Source organism: Myotis yumanensis, unplaced genomic scaffold, assembly GCF_028538775.1.
Source record: "Myotis yumanensis isolate MYYU_CA2020_CCGP unplaced genomic scaffold, mMyoYum1.0.hap1 SCAF_4, whole genome shotgun sequence".
Classification (NCBI taxonomy): domain Eukaryota; kingdom Metazoa; phylum Chordata; class Mammalia; order Chiroptera; family Vespertilionidae; genus Myotis; species Myotis yumanensis.
This window is the reverse complement of record NW_027223755.1, coordinates 92,608,601-92,624,388: the sequence shown is the minus strand read 5'-3', so window position 1 is coordinate 92,624,388 and position 15,788 is coordinate 92,608,601. Positions and strand designations below refer to the sequence as shown.

The 15,788-nt window shown below is 42.7% G+C and overlaps 1 protein-coding gene across 1 annotated transcript; it reads right to left on the bottom strand.

Annotated features, from left to right (window-relative positions):
• Window positions 1–234: 234 nt before the first annotated feature.
• RSL1D1 (ribosomal L1 domain containing 1) lies at window positions 235–14,653 on the bottom strand. Its single transcript, XM_070412965.1, has 9 exons — window positions 14,479–14,653; window positions 13,649–13,788; window positions 11,652–11,790; window positions 10,975–11,123; window positions 10,786–10,887; window positions 9,019–9,112; window positions 8,804–8,929; window positions 6,218–6,514; window positions 235–2,723 (listed from the first exon to the last, which is right to left on the bottom strand). The coding sequence occupies exons 1-9, from the start codon at window positions 14,593–14,595 to the stop codon at window positions 2,397–2,399; spliced, it is 1,491 nt and encodes a 496-aa protein (XP_070269066.1). The 5' UTR covers window positions 14,596–14,653; the 3' UTR covers window positions 235–2,396.
• Between the last annotated feature and the right edge of the window lie 1,135 nt (window positions 14,654–15,788).

The following is a 15,788-nucleotide window of genomic DNA, read 5'->3' as shown; positions in this document are numbered from 1 at the left end:
TTCCTTATCAGTATCATCAGGGAAATGCAAACTAAAACACACCTATATGAATGGCCAACACCCAATGCTGGTGAGGATGTGGGCAACAGGAACTCTCATTCATTGCTGGTGGGAATGCAAAATGGTAAGGCCACTTCAGAAGATAGTTTGGCAGTTTCTTACAAAACCAACATACTCATGATTTAGTAATCACTCCCTTGGTGTTTATCCAAAGCACATAAACCTGCACACAGATATTTCTAGCAGCTTTATTAATAATTGCCAAAAACGACAGACAATAATATTCCAATATTTTCAGCACAAAAAAGAAATGTGCTATCAAGCCATGAGAAGACAGAAGAATCTTAAGTGCATATGACTAAGTGAAAGAAACCAGTCTGAAAGGGTTACATGCTGTATGATTCCAACTATATGACAATATGGAAAAGGCAAAACTATAGATAGTAACAGTATCAGTGGTTGCCAGGGGCTCTGGGGAGGGAGTGAGAGGTATGAATAGGTGCAGCACCTATTTTTTTTTATTGATTTGAGAGAGGGAGAGGGAGGTAGAAACATCAATAAGCATCATTGATTGGCTGCCTCCTGCACGCCCCCTACTGGGGACCGGGATCGAGCCCGAAACCCGAGAGTGTGCCCTTGACCAGAATCGAACCTGAGACCCTTCAGTCCGCAGGTTGACGCTCTATCCACTGAGCCAAACCAGCTAGGGCCACAGGTGACTTTTTAGGGCAGTGAAAATACTCTGTATACTATAACGGTGGGTACATGTTACTATACATTTGCCCATGCCCATAGAATGTACAATACTAAGCATGAACCCTAATGTCAACTATGGACTTTGGCTAATAGTGATGTGTCAAGGTAGGCTTGTGACACATCACAAACATCAGTTGTAAACATACTCTTCTGATTGGGGGATGTGCATGTGTGCAAGTGAGGGAAATGGAAAATCTCCCTATCTTAATTTTGCTATGAGCCTAAAACTGCTCTAAACATTCTAAGTCTTAAAAACAAAAAACAGAAGGGAGCATTTGAGATCGTTTCCCAGCATGTCATTAGTTTGGCTCAAAGAAATTCATAAAAATTCATAAAACACACACACACACAAACAGAACACCTACTTTTAAGAATTGCCTAGATGTAAGAATCACCTGGTGCCACAAAATCTTTTACTTGGCTAGAGGATGGAATTAGAAAACCTTAAAACCCCAGAAAGTTGTCACATAAACCACATTATCTGATTGTTTCTTTGCCCTACGCAAAACAGCACTTAAATCTTCACCTCTGAGTAAGTGAAACAAGTCTACCCGAACACCTTCCCACAGAACCTAGTCTCCATGGAAAATGTTTCAATTAAGCTAAACCCCTACAACACACACTTCTATTCACTTATAAAAGCCTATAAGGACAGTGAACCTACAAATTTTTTTTTTGTATATTAGAGGCTTTCATGATTTAAAAAGTTAACATTAGTTTAATTTGTGGGGCTAAAAAGCAACAACTGTCTCGACTTGCCAAGAACCATCTCAAGTTTTATTCTTTGCTTCTGAACCAGGTGATCTTCGGATGCATGTCTCATGCTGACCTTCCCATACTATAGGAACCCATCACTTCCTACTAGTGATGTGTACCCCAACTCATATCCACTGAAAAGCTGTGCACCCGAGAAGTCGGCATATATTTAACAATCACCCAAATTTAAGACTCCACTTCCAGGTTCCCTATCATAGAGGTGCCAAATCTAAGCAACTCTTTATAGGGTGAGGAGTAATCTGGAGGAAGACTGGAAGGCTGAAGGAGGTTAAGTATTTTCTTGCCTCAAGAAGGCAGGATTCAATTTGGTGCCTTTATAAATGAAGCCATGTCAATTTTTCTCACCAAATATATGCTAACTCAGTGGTTTATAACCTTGGCCAACCACCACCTAAGACCCAAGGAGATATACCAGCTCCGCATGATGGGCCAAGAAACCTGAGATGTTCCATAAATTCCACAGTTGATTTGCATGCAGGGAGCCCACCACTGACTTGAAGACAAGCTTCGGAAATGTTTGCACAAACTGCTGTTCTGGAGCCAGAGAAGGAAAAGGTCATATCACAGGCATGCAAGTAAAACTAACAAGATACGGAATAGTTTACTCAGAAGCAAATGTTACACTTTAATAAAAGCACTGTAATTTCTATTATATTAGCTAATAGATGAAAGAACAATTTAAAAAATGGATTATTCAAACTACTGGTTCTTACACCCACAAACATACATCAGAATCACTGGTGAGGTTTTAAGTCCAGGTCTCAATATTGGAGAAAGAAGGCTGTGACAGGGGTCAGGACCCGGCTATTTTTCAAAAGCTTTCCAGGCAGCTCTGATGTTTCCTCCTGGCCAAGTCACTGTATTTAGGTCGGCTGGGGCACTTTGGGTTTTTGGGGCCACTGTTTGGGGGTGTGGGAAGCTTTTCTTGCAGATTTATTAGCTGTAGTGAAGAACTTGGCCTCTGGCTTTTTGGGCGTCTGTCTTGGGTCTTTTTTCCCCAAAGGAGAGTTTCTTTGCTTCTCCACTTCTTCTTTGACTCTTGGCTTCTTCCCTGGGCCTTTACCTGGGGTCTTGGGCTCTGGTGCTTTCGGCATCTCCAAAGCTGGAAAGGCCTTTCTCTTCTTCCCACGAGGTGGGTTGGAACCAGGACTCTTTACTGGAGACTTCTCTCCTGTGGCATGTTTTTGCATCTAAATAAAGAAGAAAGTTAGGTTTTTCTGGGTCCATAAAGACAACAGCTCAGAAGATACTTGGTCTTGATCAACACCCCTCTTTCTCTCTATAAACCTGGCTTCCTCCTCTGGCCATTAATCTCCTTACTAGCCAATATTTTCCTGTCTCCATTTCTTCCCCTGCTTCACTTCCTCTTCTCGACCTCACAACCCAGTCTTCACCACATTCTGCTGCATCTGCTGCTTTTTGTTTTTAAACATATTTTATTGACTTTTTTACAGAGAGGAAGGGATAGGGATAGAGAGTTAGAAACATCGATCAGCTGCCTCCTGCACACCCCCCATATTGGGGATGTGCCTGCAACCAAGGTACATGCCCTTGACCGGAATCGAACCTGGGACCCTTCAGTCTGCAGGCCGACGCTCTATCCACTGAGCCAAACCGGTTAGGGCTTATTTGTTTTAAAATATATTTTTATTGATTTCAGAGAGGAAGGGAAAGGGAGAGATAGAAACATCAATGATGAGAATCATCTATTGGCTGCCTCCTGCACACCCCCTACTGGGAATCGAGCCAGATAGCCAGGCATGTGCCCTGACTGGAACTGTGACCCCCTGGTTCATAGGTCAACACTCAACCACTGAGCAACATGGGCCAGGCTGAATCTGCTTCTTAAATTCATCAGTTTCATCCATTTGTTGCTCTCTCCACTGTCCGGGTCTGACACTACCACTTATCTAGTCTGACACTCCATGACCACTTTTCTCCTGGATTAATCCATGGTCTCCAGTGAAGCTGGAATATTATTTCTGAGACATGATTCTCTCTGTATCAGTTCCAAAAGCTTCCAATCTTTAAGTGGCTTAAAGACTTCTGAAAAACACTGAAAATTTAGCTGATAGATCTGGTCTACCCTTACTTCCCCAGCCAGACCTTTGGCATTTCCAACTTTTCTTATTCACTTGGCTTTCCCCTTGTCCTTCCCATCTCTCCACCACTGACACTGTAGCCATTTATTGCAGTTCCTCGGATATGCCCTGCTCTTGCTCTCTCCCCAAAGCCTTCACTCAACACACTCCAAATCCCTTCTTTCTCATTTTTGTAAAGCAGAGGTACAGAACCTTTTTTCTGCCAAGGGCCATACAAAATTATCAGCTTAAAAATTAGTCTGCAGCCAGAACTGGTTTGGCTCAGTGGGTAGAGCGTCGGCCTGCGGACTCAAAGGTCCCGGGTTCGATTCTGGTCAAGGGCATGTACCTTGGTTGCGGGCACATCCCCAGTGGGGGGCGTGCAGGAGGTAGCTGATTGATGTTTCTCTCTCATCGAGGTTTCTGGCTCTCTCTCCCTCTCCCTTCCTCTCTGTAAAAAATCAATAAAATATGTATTTTTAAAAAATTAGTCTGCAAGGCCATTATCAACAAGACAAGCAACAACAAGTGTTGGAGAGATTGTGGAAAAAAGGGAACCCTCATTCAGTGCTGGTGGGAATGTAGACTGGTACAAGTACTATGGAAAGCAGTCTGGTGATTGCTCAAAAAATTAAAAACAGAGCTACCATTCGACCCAACAATCCCACTCCTGGGTATATACCCAAAAAACTAGAAATTTATACGCAAAGATACATGCACCCCTATGTTCACTGCAGCATTATTCACTGTGGCCAAGAATTGGAAACAGCCAAAGTGCCCTACAACAGAGGACTGGATAAAGATGTGGTATATATACACAATGAAGTATACTACACAGCCATAAGAAAGGATGAAATAGCATCATTTACAACATGGATGGATCTTGAGAACATTATGCAAAGCGAAATAAGCCAAACAGAAAAAGCTAAGAACTATATGATTTAACTCATATGTGCAATATAAAACTGAAACTTACGAACACAAACAGCAGTGTGGTGGCTGCCAGAGGAAAGGGGTGGGGGAAAAAAGGGGTCCTAATATAAGGTTACAGGAGAAGATTTGACTTTGGGTGGTGGGCACATGGTCCTATATACAGATTTTGTAAATTAGTAATCCACACACGAAACGTATATGTTCATGTTGACTAATGTCAACCCCAATAAAATTTTAAAAAATAAAAAGTCACCTTGGAGAAAAAAAATTAGTCTGCTATATTTGGTCAAATATTTAATGAACTCAACCCTAATGCCTTGGCAGGGCCAGACCAAATGTTATCATGGGACTTAAAAGGCCCTCAGGCCAGACGTTCCCCACCCATTTTAAAGGATCCACTGCCTTCATTCACCTCTGGAGAATCTCTGACCCTCCTCTTCTACTAGTTTAGGTTGGGTGTCTACTATATGTCCAAAAACCCTTGATTTCCCCTTTAATAAACCTCTTTTGTGGAAAAAAATAAAAACTCCAAGTATTATGCCCTTTTCCCAATTATTTTATTAGTATTTCCTAAGAACTGTAAACTCTTACCAAACATTATTTCAAGTAATTTTTCAAAAACTACTGCAAGGGTACATAATACTTTTTCATTTTTTGCTTCTATAATGAGCAATGATGAAACTTCCATATCTTATTGCCAAACATATTTCCTAGATGGATTCAAAGGGCATAAATACTTCTATAGCTCTTGACAGACAACACCCTGTCAGCTAGGCTTTCCACTCTTTAATTCCAACATATTACCTGCCAGCCCCATTATAAGCAAACAGCTTACTTTTTCTAAAAACAATTATACTGCACACGGTTAATAGCATGATCATTTATGTTAACTTTAAGGATATTTAAAAAATCCAGTAGTGCTCTGAGGGTAGTACTTACTATCGAAGAGTTTAAGGGTCACTGTTAGAACGAAATACAAAACAGGTAATGTGCTGTAATAGGCCCAGGATACACACAGAGGGACCAAAAGTCCTCTCTACACACATGGGGGGTGGTTGGTAATCTTCTAGACTCTTAGGGACCTATTTCTCCCCTTGTTTTCAAGGTTTTCTCCCAATGTTTGGACAGATACTATGAGTAGAGTAAAAGCATTACCAAAAGACCAAAAATAAAAAACCCAGTTCCTTTAAATCACCTCCTCTGAAACTCAGGAAGTCAGATTTCTGTTAAGAACCATTGGGGGTGGGGTGTTTGGAGGATTTTAGAGGCAGGGTCCAGGACCCACGGTTCCCCTGGTAAGTGATCCGGGACTCACCCTCAGAAACTGAACCACTGCCCAAATGTCCACCGTGGCCTGCTTTTTAAAAACACAGGCAAAGTTTCTTAGATTAATATGGTCAAGTCTCCCTTGATTCCAATACACACAAAGGGCTGTGTTTACTATACTGTGGCTCCAATATTTAAACAAAAGGTCAGGTAATTCATGGTAACCATCTCCTGGGTTCTTAGGGTTTACTCTAGTATTTCTCTTTTAGTTCAAAATCTTTGGTAGAACAGGTTTCCCTAAAAACAGTGCCTCCCATCTTACATTCACCACTCAGCAGTGCCTGTAGGACACACAGTGGCCACTAAATCAATCCACTGTGGATATTAAACATTAGCAAACATACCTCTACATTTTCTTTGGCAGGAGCTTCTCCTATTGGGACCAGCAATGGGATTTCTTCTTCAGATTCAACTTGCACTTTATTTTCGGTTTTTATTCTGCAGGTCTCTTTCTTCTCAGGCTTAGGGGTCTCTTTCTCCTGGGGTCCAGGGCCCTTCACTGGAGAACCACAAGTTTTAGAGGCCGTCTCCTCTGTAGGTAGGGCTGATGTAGACTTTCTACCCCGTTTCATAGGCTTTCTGTTTCTTTTCTTCTCCTTTCGTCTTGTTTTTTCTTTTAGTTTTAATATTCTCTTTGCTTCCTACCGAAAACCCAAAATTTTAGTAAGAGATACTTTAGTTGGAAAATAAATGACACTTGCAGTTCTGATTATTCATAAGCTCCCTGAAAGGGCCTTGGCCTGTACAAGCTCTGAGCAAACAAACCCCATTACCAGTACTTGAACCCCATCGCCACTTTGTTTCTGAGTCATGGCCACAGATGCATTTTATGTGTTAACTTATAGATAAGATACTCAAAATCTGGGTATCTGAGTTATGCAGTCACAAGTTTTGTGAAAGTCGATCTCATTGACAGGTGAGTTAAGAATTATACAGATTGCCGAAACCGGTTTGGCTCAGTGGATAGAGCGTCGGCCTGCGGACTGAGGGGTCCCGGGTTCGATTCCGGTCAAGGGCATGTACCTGGGTTGCGGGCACATCCCCAGTGGGAGATGTGCAGGAGGCAGCTGATCGATATTTCTCACTCATCGATGTTTCTAACTCTCTATCTCTCTCCCTTCCTCTCTGTAAAAAATCAATAAAATATATTAAAAAAAAAAAAAAAGAATTATACAGATTGCATAGTATGTGATATAAATTACATCTCAATAAAGCTAACAAAAACAAAAAATCCCTGACCATTCTTTTCCTGCTTCAAGTTATGGTGGAAAGTTAAGAGTAAAAAGTTTACATAGCTAGAGGTACTTAATCCTTACCACAGAGTACTGTTAAATAACACCTATAATAGCATCCAAATTCCATTTTCACCAGCAATTCCAACATTTTTACAAAGCCCACAAATGACTCTGCTGACAAATGGCAAAAAAAATCCAGCCTTCTTGCTTCCTCTATATTATTTTGGATCACCCTCCCAATTAAAACAAAAAGGCAAGGTAAAATGTTTTTTAAAATTTTTCCAAAAAAGCATCGATAAGCTGATTATATTGTCAGAAATTAACGAGGGCACAATGAAGTAAGTCCAGAATCCACTTTGGCCCAGAGAGTATCTCCTAATCACTGACTTCTGTTTTAACCACCATGTGGGGAATAGGGGGTGGAGGCGGTGTATAAAGGGATATCAAATCCCAGCATCCACACTGGGCAGGGATTCTAGGAGGAACCCCTCTTCATGACCGATAAGCTGAGAGCCCATGAGTTCCACCCTCAGGGCAAAGATGAGCAGGAAGGAGTCCTACAACTTTAGCACCACGGTTTGATGCGCAAGCCTAAACTGAGAGTGCCCCAAGGTGCCTGGCAGATGTAAATGTCAGTCCTCCGGAGATAAGATCTTCTTCCTACACCTCAAGTCATTTCTACAAATAATTTTCCAAATGCCACAACCTTCAGTAATATGCTAATAAGACCAGACGTCAGGACAACCGTCTTCCGGACAAAGCAGGGGCTGCGAGGGAAGCCCGGGTCCCGGGTGCCAGAGGGAAGCCAGTGCTCCAGCCAGGAAAAGAAAGGCCTGCTCCTGCACAAATTTTGTGCATCGAGCCTCTAGTTTCTAGATAACAGCAAACCAAAAAAAGCAAAGCCAATTTGAAGATGAACAAAAAATGGAACTTCTGGAAGTAAAAAAATAAAAAGATCAAAATAAAAAAATTCATTGGACAAGATAAACATGGCTGAAGAAAAAATGAACAAATGAGGAGATAGACCCAGTTTCAATTTTCTCTCATTTTGGCTTCTTTTTTGCTCACCTGAAGATATTTTTTCCATTGTGTGTTTTTTTGTTGTTTTTTTTTTAAGAAAACGGGAGGGGAGAGAGGGTGGGGAGAGAGAGAAACACCGATGTGAAAGAGATACATTGATTGATTCTAGTGGGCAACCGAGGTACGTGCCCTTGACCAGGAATCGAACCCACTACCTTTTGGTCCGAGGGCCGATACTCTACCTACTGAGCAACTGGCTAATGCTCATTCTGGTTTCTTTTGCAATAGTACCTATTAGCACCAAAAACCTACCAACCAAAAACAAGAGGTACGTGTTAGCCTAATAGAATCTTAAATTTTGCCCATAAACACCAATGAACTTAAACTAAATTTTGGATTTCCACTCTCTTAGCTCATCTTGCCAATGAATAGGTCCTTTTAAAGCCTAATTAGGCCTTTGACGAGAAATTAAAACACCTACCTTATCATAAATGTATGTCTTACTGTACTTTATTAACTTATCTCATAGGTAAAGAGGGAACAATGAACACAAAACCACAGTCACTGAAAACTACTGCAAGACAAAAGCCAGGCAGAAATGGCAACCTGGTTCTCTCTTCTGGGCAGCATTTACATCCTTGACTAAGTCTACCCAGTACTTAAAATTCTACTTACTTCTTTCTTCAGTCTAGAAATGTTCACTCCTTTAGCTTCACCCCAACTGCTGACAAATGAAGAAAAGATAGGAAGGGAAACTGATCTCTCAGTTTTCACGTACAAGAGTTTCACACTCTCCCACTTCTGAAACAAACAAAAAAAGAGTAATGTAATCTACACATGCTTTGTGTCTTTTAAATGAACGATCAATTGATGCATCTGCAAGACTATACCTCTGGCAATTTCTGTGAAAGCTTTTTCGTAACAGCAAGAATGTTTTCGATGATGTGCTGAACCTGCATTCCAGTGTGACCGATGCGGATAGTGCTGAAATTTAAGTTTCAGACAAAAACGATTTTTAAAAATAATTCTTCAAAATAAGGCATAGGCAGGTATGTGAGAAATAGAGATATACAGACCTAAAAAGGAAAACAGGTCCAGGAATCAGCCCACAGCTTTTCTGAGGACAATTACCTCTAGTAGTGACTGTTTTGAAAGGAATGATTCCTGGAAGGGTTGCTTGCTTTGCTGTCTTTAGAGTTCCACGGCCCTGACCCAGCTGCCACCTCTAAACCAAAGAGCTCTCCTCCCTCCTACAGTATCAGTCTTCTGGCAAAGAGCAAGACCATCCCTTCATTTGAAACAGAGTGCAGACATAAGCCAAGTGGGAAGCCCAGAAGTGCCGAATGCTCAGCCACTTTCCCTGCCAGTCCCCATCCTCCCTACCATGGGAGTCAAAAGGGCAGTGTCTCAGAAGCAGGGTGAGACAGGGGCTTTGATCACCTTCTATGTCTGCTGCCGCCTACCTGCAAGCATACTCTTGGCTTTGCAGATGGAAAAACAGCAGGAGGGAGGGGGAGAGGAGGGAGAAAGAGGAAGAGGGGTGGACATAAGGGGAGGGTGGGAAGGAAGGTAGAAAACAACTGTGTTAGGAAGGGTAAGAATGGAGATAAAAGAATGATTATGTTTTTGTATTGTTTTTATTAGCTCTCCACCATGTTTCTTAAGCTCTGGACTTGGCTTGGAAAAACCTTAGAGGCAGATTTCTACTCCTTTATTGGATTCATGGTGCTGTCCCCTTTTCACAGCTGCTCACCAATCCCATGAACCAGGCCTCAGACCTTCTAGCTAACTGCTTCCCATGAGCCACTACTCTTATGTCAGCCTATAACCAAAAAGTAGGGGCCAGGCCTGATGAACAACTCTTCTCAGTTACCTAATGACACTCAAATAAGGGACTTCCCACCTGAAGGCAGAAGGCAACATCAGAGCCCACGTGTTTTGCCCAAATTCTGTTCTGCCATACCTGGAACCACTCTGCCAAGGACTACCCTCCCTGGCGTGTGGTCAAGAAACCCTGGTGATCCTATTTTATGGTCTGTGTGACCACTACATACACATGGGCTCCTGGGCATCTTTGGGAGAAAGGACCATACTCTACAGTTCTACACTACTGGCAGCAGCCCATCCCCACACCACAGGTGACCACATCAGCAGACTAAGTATTTTATGAAATAATTTGGAATATGTTTAAACCAAGACTGAAGTAGGTCTTCACATTAAAGGATAATATGATGCTGGTCAACATGAAAGCCCAGAACTATATGGATGTTCTCTAAGCATTTAATCTCATTCTCCCTGCTATCCTTAACCTAGGGGTGCCCTATCCAATATGGTAAGCATTAGCCACATGTGTCTATTTAAATTAATTAAAATAAAATAAAATTAGAAATTTGGTTCGTCAGCTATAGTTCCCACAATGCAAGTGCTCAACAACCACATATGGCTAATGACTCCTGTAGGAGACAGCAGGGATACAGACCATTTCCATCTCTGTAGAAAGTTCTATGGGATAGCATTGTTCTAGAGAACTGAATACGTCTGAGGAATGGATTTTAGTTTTAATAGAAGGACCTGGTTTCATTAGCGCTATCTTATAAAAAATGTTCATAAAAATCATTATTAAGTATAAGATTAAACACATGTATACATTTACCTACCTGCAAGAACCACTTTTAGAGATGTTTAAGACAGTTCCACCTATTGATGAGTTGATTTCTTGGGAAAGATTCTTGGCTTTCAGATTGACAGGTACTGGAACTCTGTAACGACACAGACATTTAGAGTACAATGCATATACACCTATAAATTCTATGATGCTCAAGTCCAGTCTTTGCTCAGAAACTTACTTCTTTCTCTTATAGAAATGTCTCCCGAGGTGTGAGGGTAAGAGCCGCCGGATTCTTGCATCAGAAAGGAACAAGTCAAAACTACCCAGGAGGCGGAGCTTGGCCTCATAGGCTTTATACTCCTTTTTTAAAGTTCGGAGGGGGATAATCTACAAAACACAGAACACAAAAAGAATATGAACAACTACAAGAAATACTCAGGGAACAATTTGTATTCAGATTTTAAAATGTCCTTGAGCCAGTTTTGAACACGTGAGTGCCTAAAATGCGCCAGGCACTATGCTAAATGCCACGAACATGGAGACAAATAAGATGGGACGACCTCAGCTAAAGAAATGACACCAACAACTGTAAGACAGGGTGAGAAATGCCAAGTCAGAGGCAAACACAGGATGCTCCAGAAGTTCAGAGTAAATGACCTAATGGAACAACTGTAAAATCTTCAAGAAAGGTACTCGTGTACACAGTGAGCTCGTGGATCAACAAACCTGGACAGCTGAGCCATCAGATGAAAGATGGAATATGTCCTATCTAAAGCCAAGGAGAATTAAGTTAAAAAGAAAAAAGTTAAATTAAATTCCTAGGAGAGAAATACTAGGTGATACAGCCATGCATTATTTTTCGCTTCATTTGACTCAAATTTTTTCATTATCTTGAAAATATTAACTGCTCCCTACCTGAGAAATGGTTTTTATTCCATGCTTGTTTAGAAGCTTCTTATAAAAACGTTCCGTCTTTTCAGGAGTTGCATTGGGTTCGTCCTTAGTAAATAAACAGACATCTGCTAAATCTGATCGAATACCATGAGGCAAGGGCCTGCAAAATACAGAAGAAACCACGGAATAAAGCATTATTGTACAGAGAAAGTGTTTATACGCCATAGAATACACAATCAATTTACTGTCATTTCAGTAAACTTCACTCACACTTATCTAAGTAAACACTACAGGGTGCTTCCCCCAAATGTGAATAATTATAAAGGCAGTATTTATTAAAATACATTTAATCTTCAAAATTGAGCTATCAGCTGTTAAAGTGTGTATATGTTCTCTATATTAAGAACATTTTAAAAATATGTCTGACTTTCAATAGCACAGAGATTTAAGATGGAAGTCACCACAAATACCCATAGGTCAAAATATCAATTAATATTTGGGATAGAATAAGAGTTCAAATACAAAGACATCCAGAATAGTGCATATATAACTATTATTTCACATGTTACTATATGTGTACTCATCCTATAATGTGCTAGAATCGATTTCCAGCAGGGCAGATCTGATTTAGAAATTACCATGGAGAAAACTCTGGGCTCCATAAATAACAGAGCTCTTAAGAGCTGAAAAGAAAATATGGAGCAAACCAACAGGGACCAAGAGACATGGCATGATTACTAGGCTGTGTTAAAAAGAAAAGGAAAAAAAAGGTTTAATGCACTTCCTAGGCCTGTATGTTTTAAGGAAACAGTTTCTTTGTTTAAGAAGAGATAGTAATACACAGTAGTAGCATGACCTGGCAAACGATGTGGGAAGAACTGTGAAGCTGGTAAGTGACAAAAATCACCAAAAAGGTGTGAGCAGCTGGGGAAAATATTCCAGAGAAAATAAGGGGGCTTTCCCAAAGGGAAAACTGCCTGAGCAAATGTATGGAAAACAGAATGCAGGAGGAATACATAAAGCAATAAGTAAGGGAAGCTGGCTGAGGCAGGTTTGTAAACATTACTTATTGAAGGGTTTGAGGATCAAAAGGTTCTTTCCAATTTGTAATCATTCTTGGTCCCTCCTCCCCTTCCCAGAAAAGAAACTAACTACCCTATACACTGCTTTCTTTAGTACAGCTGGCTTTTTGATACTCAGGAAATGAGGGACTCCACAGAAAGGCAGTGTTGTCAGACAGAAGACAGCACACCCAGTTACATTTTAATTTTTTTAAAAATAGGTCCCAAGTATTACCTGGGGCTTACTTATACTAAAAAATTACTTGTGTTTTTATTTATTACGCCTGGCAATTGCAGAGGTGCATCTCTGACCTAAAAGTCCTAGCAATGAGAATGTGTAATTGCCATTGGTTTCTTTTCTATAAGGAGGTCACTGCCAAGTTTTAAATAGTGTCTGTATGAAGAAGCGAGTTCAGCCTGGCTGGTGTTGCTCAGTGGCTGAGCGTCGACCCATGCACCAGGAGATCACTGGTTTGATTCCCAGTCAAGGCACATGGCAGGGTTGCAGGCTCAATCCCCAGCAAGGGGCTGCTGATCGATGTTGATATTCTCTCCCATCAATGTTTCTATCTCTCTAAAATCAATAAAAACATATTTTAAAAGAGGCGAGTCCGGGACATCAGGGGTTTTTAGCTTGGAAGTAGTTTGACATGAAAAGATGACAGATTCTATTAAAGTACAAAAGCTGTTTAATTTATTCTAACTTTTGTTCTCTCAAAAAATAGATTTCGTATTCAATAGAACTGCTTAGGTTAATTGTCCACCAGACTGGTGAAATTTCTAAAAAATTTAAGCTTGTCTGAATTCCTCTGTGTTTTTTGGAAAGCACAATTATTTGTATCAACTCAGATTTTTATTTTTGAGTTTGCAAAGTTTACACTAGAAACTAAATCACGACTGTTAACACTACACAGAATTGACTGATTAAAACAGCAAAGGCAGAAAACCAGAACTTACAATCTGACCCTCAGTTCTTTACTTGGAATTTTCCATAATACCACCATTAAAAATAAATTTTCATTCTCATTCAAAAGCAATCCATTCGCGTTTTTCCTGGACCTGGAATGGGCCAACAGAGTTTTCACTGCCTTTCTGGTCTGTAAAGTGAAGATAGACAAGTAAATTAAATCTCAATCCAATTTAGCATTTGCCCTCTTCCTACAGCTTTTACCTTTTTTTTTTCCTGCTCTATTTCTAGTTTAACAGGCAACCTCCAAAACCATAGCTATTAGGATCCTACAATTTGTAGTCACAGGAATGCAGAACCCTCCGTTCGTCTGCAGAAAAGTGCCAGATGGCACATGCTTCCTCCCCCGCCCGCGATGATGAAGGCAGTGATCCCAGTAAACGCGCATCACATTGCAACTAGCATTCAGCGAGCGCGGACTGTACGCCAGGCCCTTGGCTACAGCGCCGCACGCGCACTGCCTCCTCTAATCCTGGAGAGCGGAGGGCAGCAGAGCCCATTCTAAATACGAGGTAACCGAGGCTTACAAAATTAAACGACTTGGCCACAGTCAAACGGTAGGGAAGTAGAGCCAGCTACACCTCGCTCAAGAATCCCAAGCTATATACCTGCATTCCAATTCAAGGGAGCCAGGCCGCAGGGTCGGGGTAAGCGAGCGCCTACCCGTGCGCATGGAAGGGCGGGCAGGCCGAGAGTACCGCGACCAGTGACCCTCAAATCTTCGGGGAATCGGAGGAAGCGCGGGCCCGCCTCCAGCACCCCGCGTACCACAAGGCCAAGGCCACCTCGCTTCCGAATCCCCCTCCCAAAGGCCTCTTACCTGCTCTTCATCCAGCTGCCCTAGTGCGGCCGGGGTTGCTGAGGTCGAGGCTGGAGTTGCGGTTGAGGCTGGGGTTGCGGTTGAGGCTGCGGGTGGTGCTGAAGCGGAGTCCTCCATTTCTTTCCGCCGCGTGCAGACTGGCGTGCGGCTGCGGAACACCACACCTGGCTCCCCAGGCGCATGCGCGAGCCCAGGCCTGTAGCCGGAAGTTAGGGAGCGTGGGGCGTGTCCTCGCGTCACTTCCGGGCGTCGCGTCGTAGAGGTTTGGCGGGCGCGAGCAAACTGAGTGTGTGGCTCCGCCTGTAGTCGGAGTCTCTGAGGTGACAACTCCCCGTGTTTCCGTAAGGCTCGGGGAGCAGCCTGGCGACGTTTTGGTCTCTCTCGTTCACAAAAGACATCGAGCAAGCTCCTGGAGGCGGGAGAGGAGGCCTGTCCATGCACCCAGTGAGGTCACCCGCTCTCCGTGGACCCCGCCTTTGGGCAGGCCCGGAGGGGCGTGAGGAGAGCGGGGCGTTCTGGCCCCACCACCCACCTGTCCGGTGACTTTGGGGGAACCACTGACGCTGTCCAGCCAGTCTCCTCCAACACGAAGGTGGCGGGAACCTCCCCACCGCTGGTGAGAATTACGTGGAATCAGGCGCGGGAAACACCGCGCGCGTCGTTAAACGGTGGGGGGCCCCGAACGAGGAGCCAGAGCCTCTGAGGTGGGAGGTAAGAGCGTCCACACCGAGCGTGCAGGCCGGAATGCGGCGGAATCTCCCCCCGCCCCGCTTCCCCAGAAGTGACCACTGCCCCTGGGAACCTGCCAAGGGTACTCAAGGCATGTTTACGAAATAGTTGTAATTTTTCTCTCTCTGTATGGCTGGTGTCATTTTTTCTCTCTGTGTATGGCTGGGTCTGGTCTTTTTTTTTTTCTTTTTTTTTAACAAGTGTAGCCAAGTCTACTTATTGTTCTGTACATTGACTTTTTCTCTTTCTCTCTCTTTACATTGATGTGAGAGAGAGACACATTGCCTGGCTGTCTCCTGCGCGCACCCCCAGAGTGAACCAGCAACCCAGGTAGTGAGTGCCCTTGACCTGGAAGAACCCGCGACCCTTGGGTTCTAACCACTGGGAAACACGGGCCCCGGGCGGTTTTTTTCTCTTAATGTGTCTTGGAGGTTGGCCAAGTCAGTACAGAATGCTCTGCCTCATCTGTTTTAACTCGGAATGTCCTTCCAGCATGTAGATAAAAAATAGTTTATTTGGGAGTTTTTCTTCGTTGTTTTTGTTTTTTCTTTTTAGGAGCTTTTCAATGGACCTTCAGGATG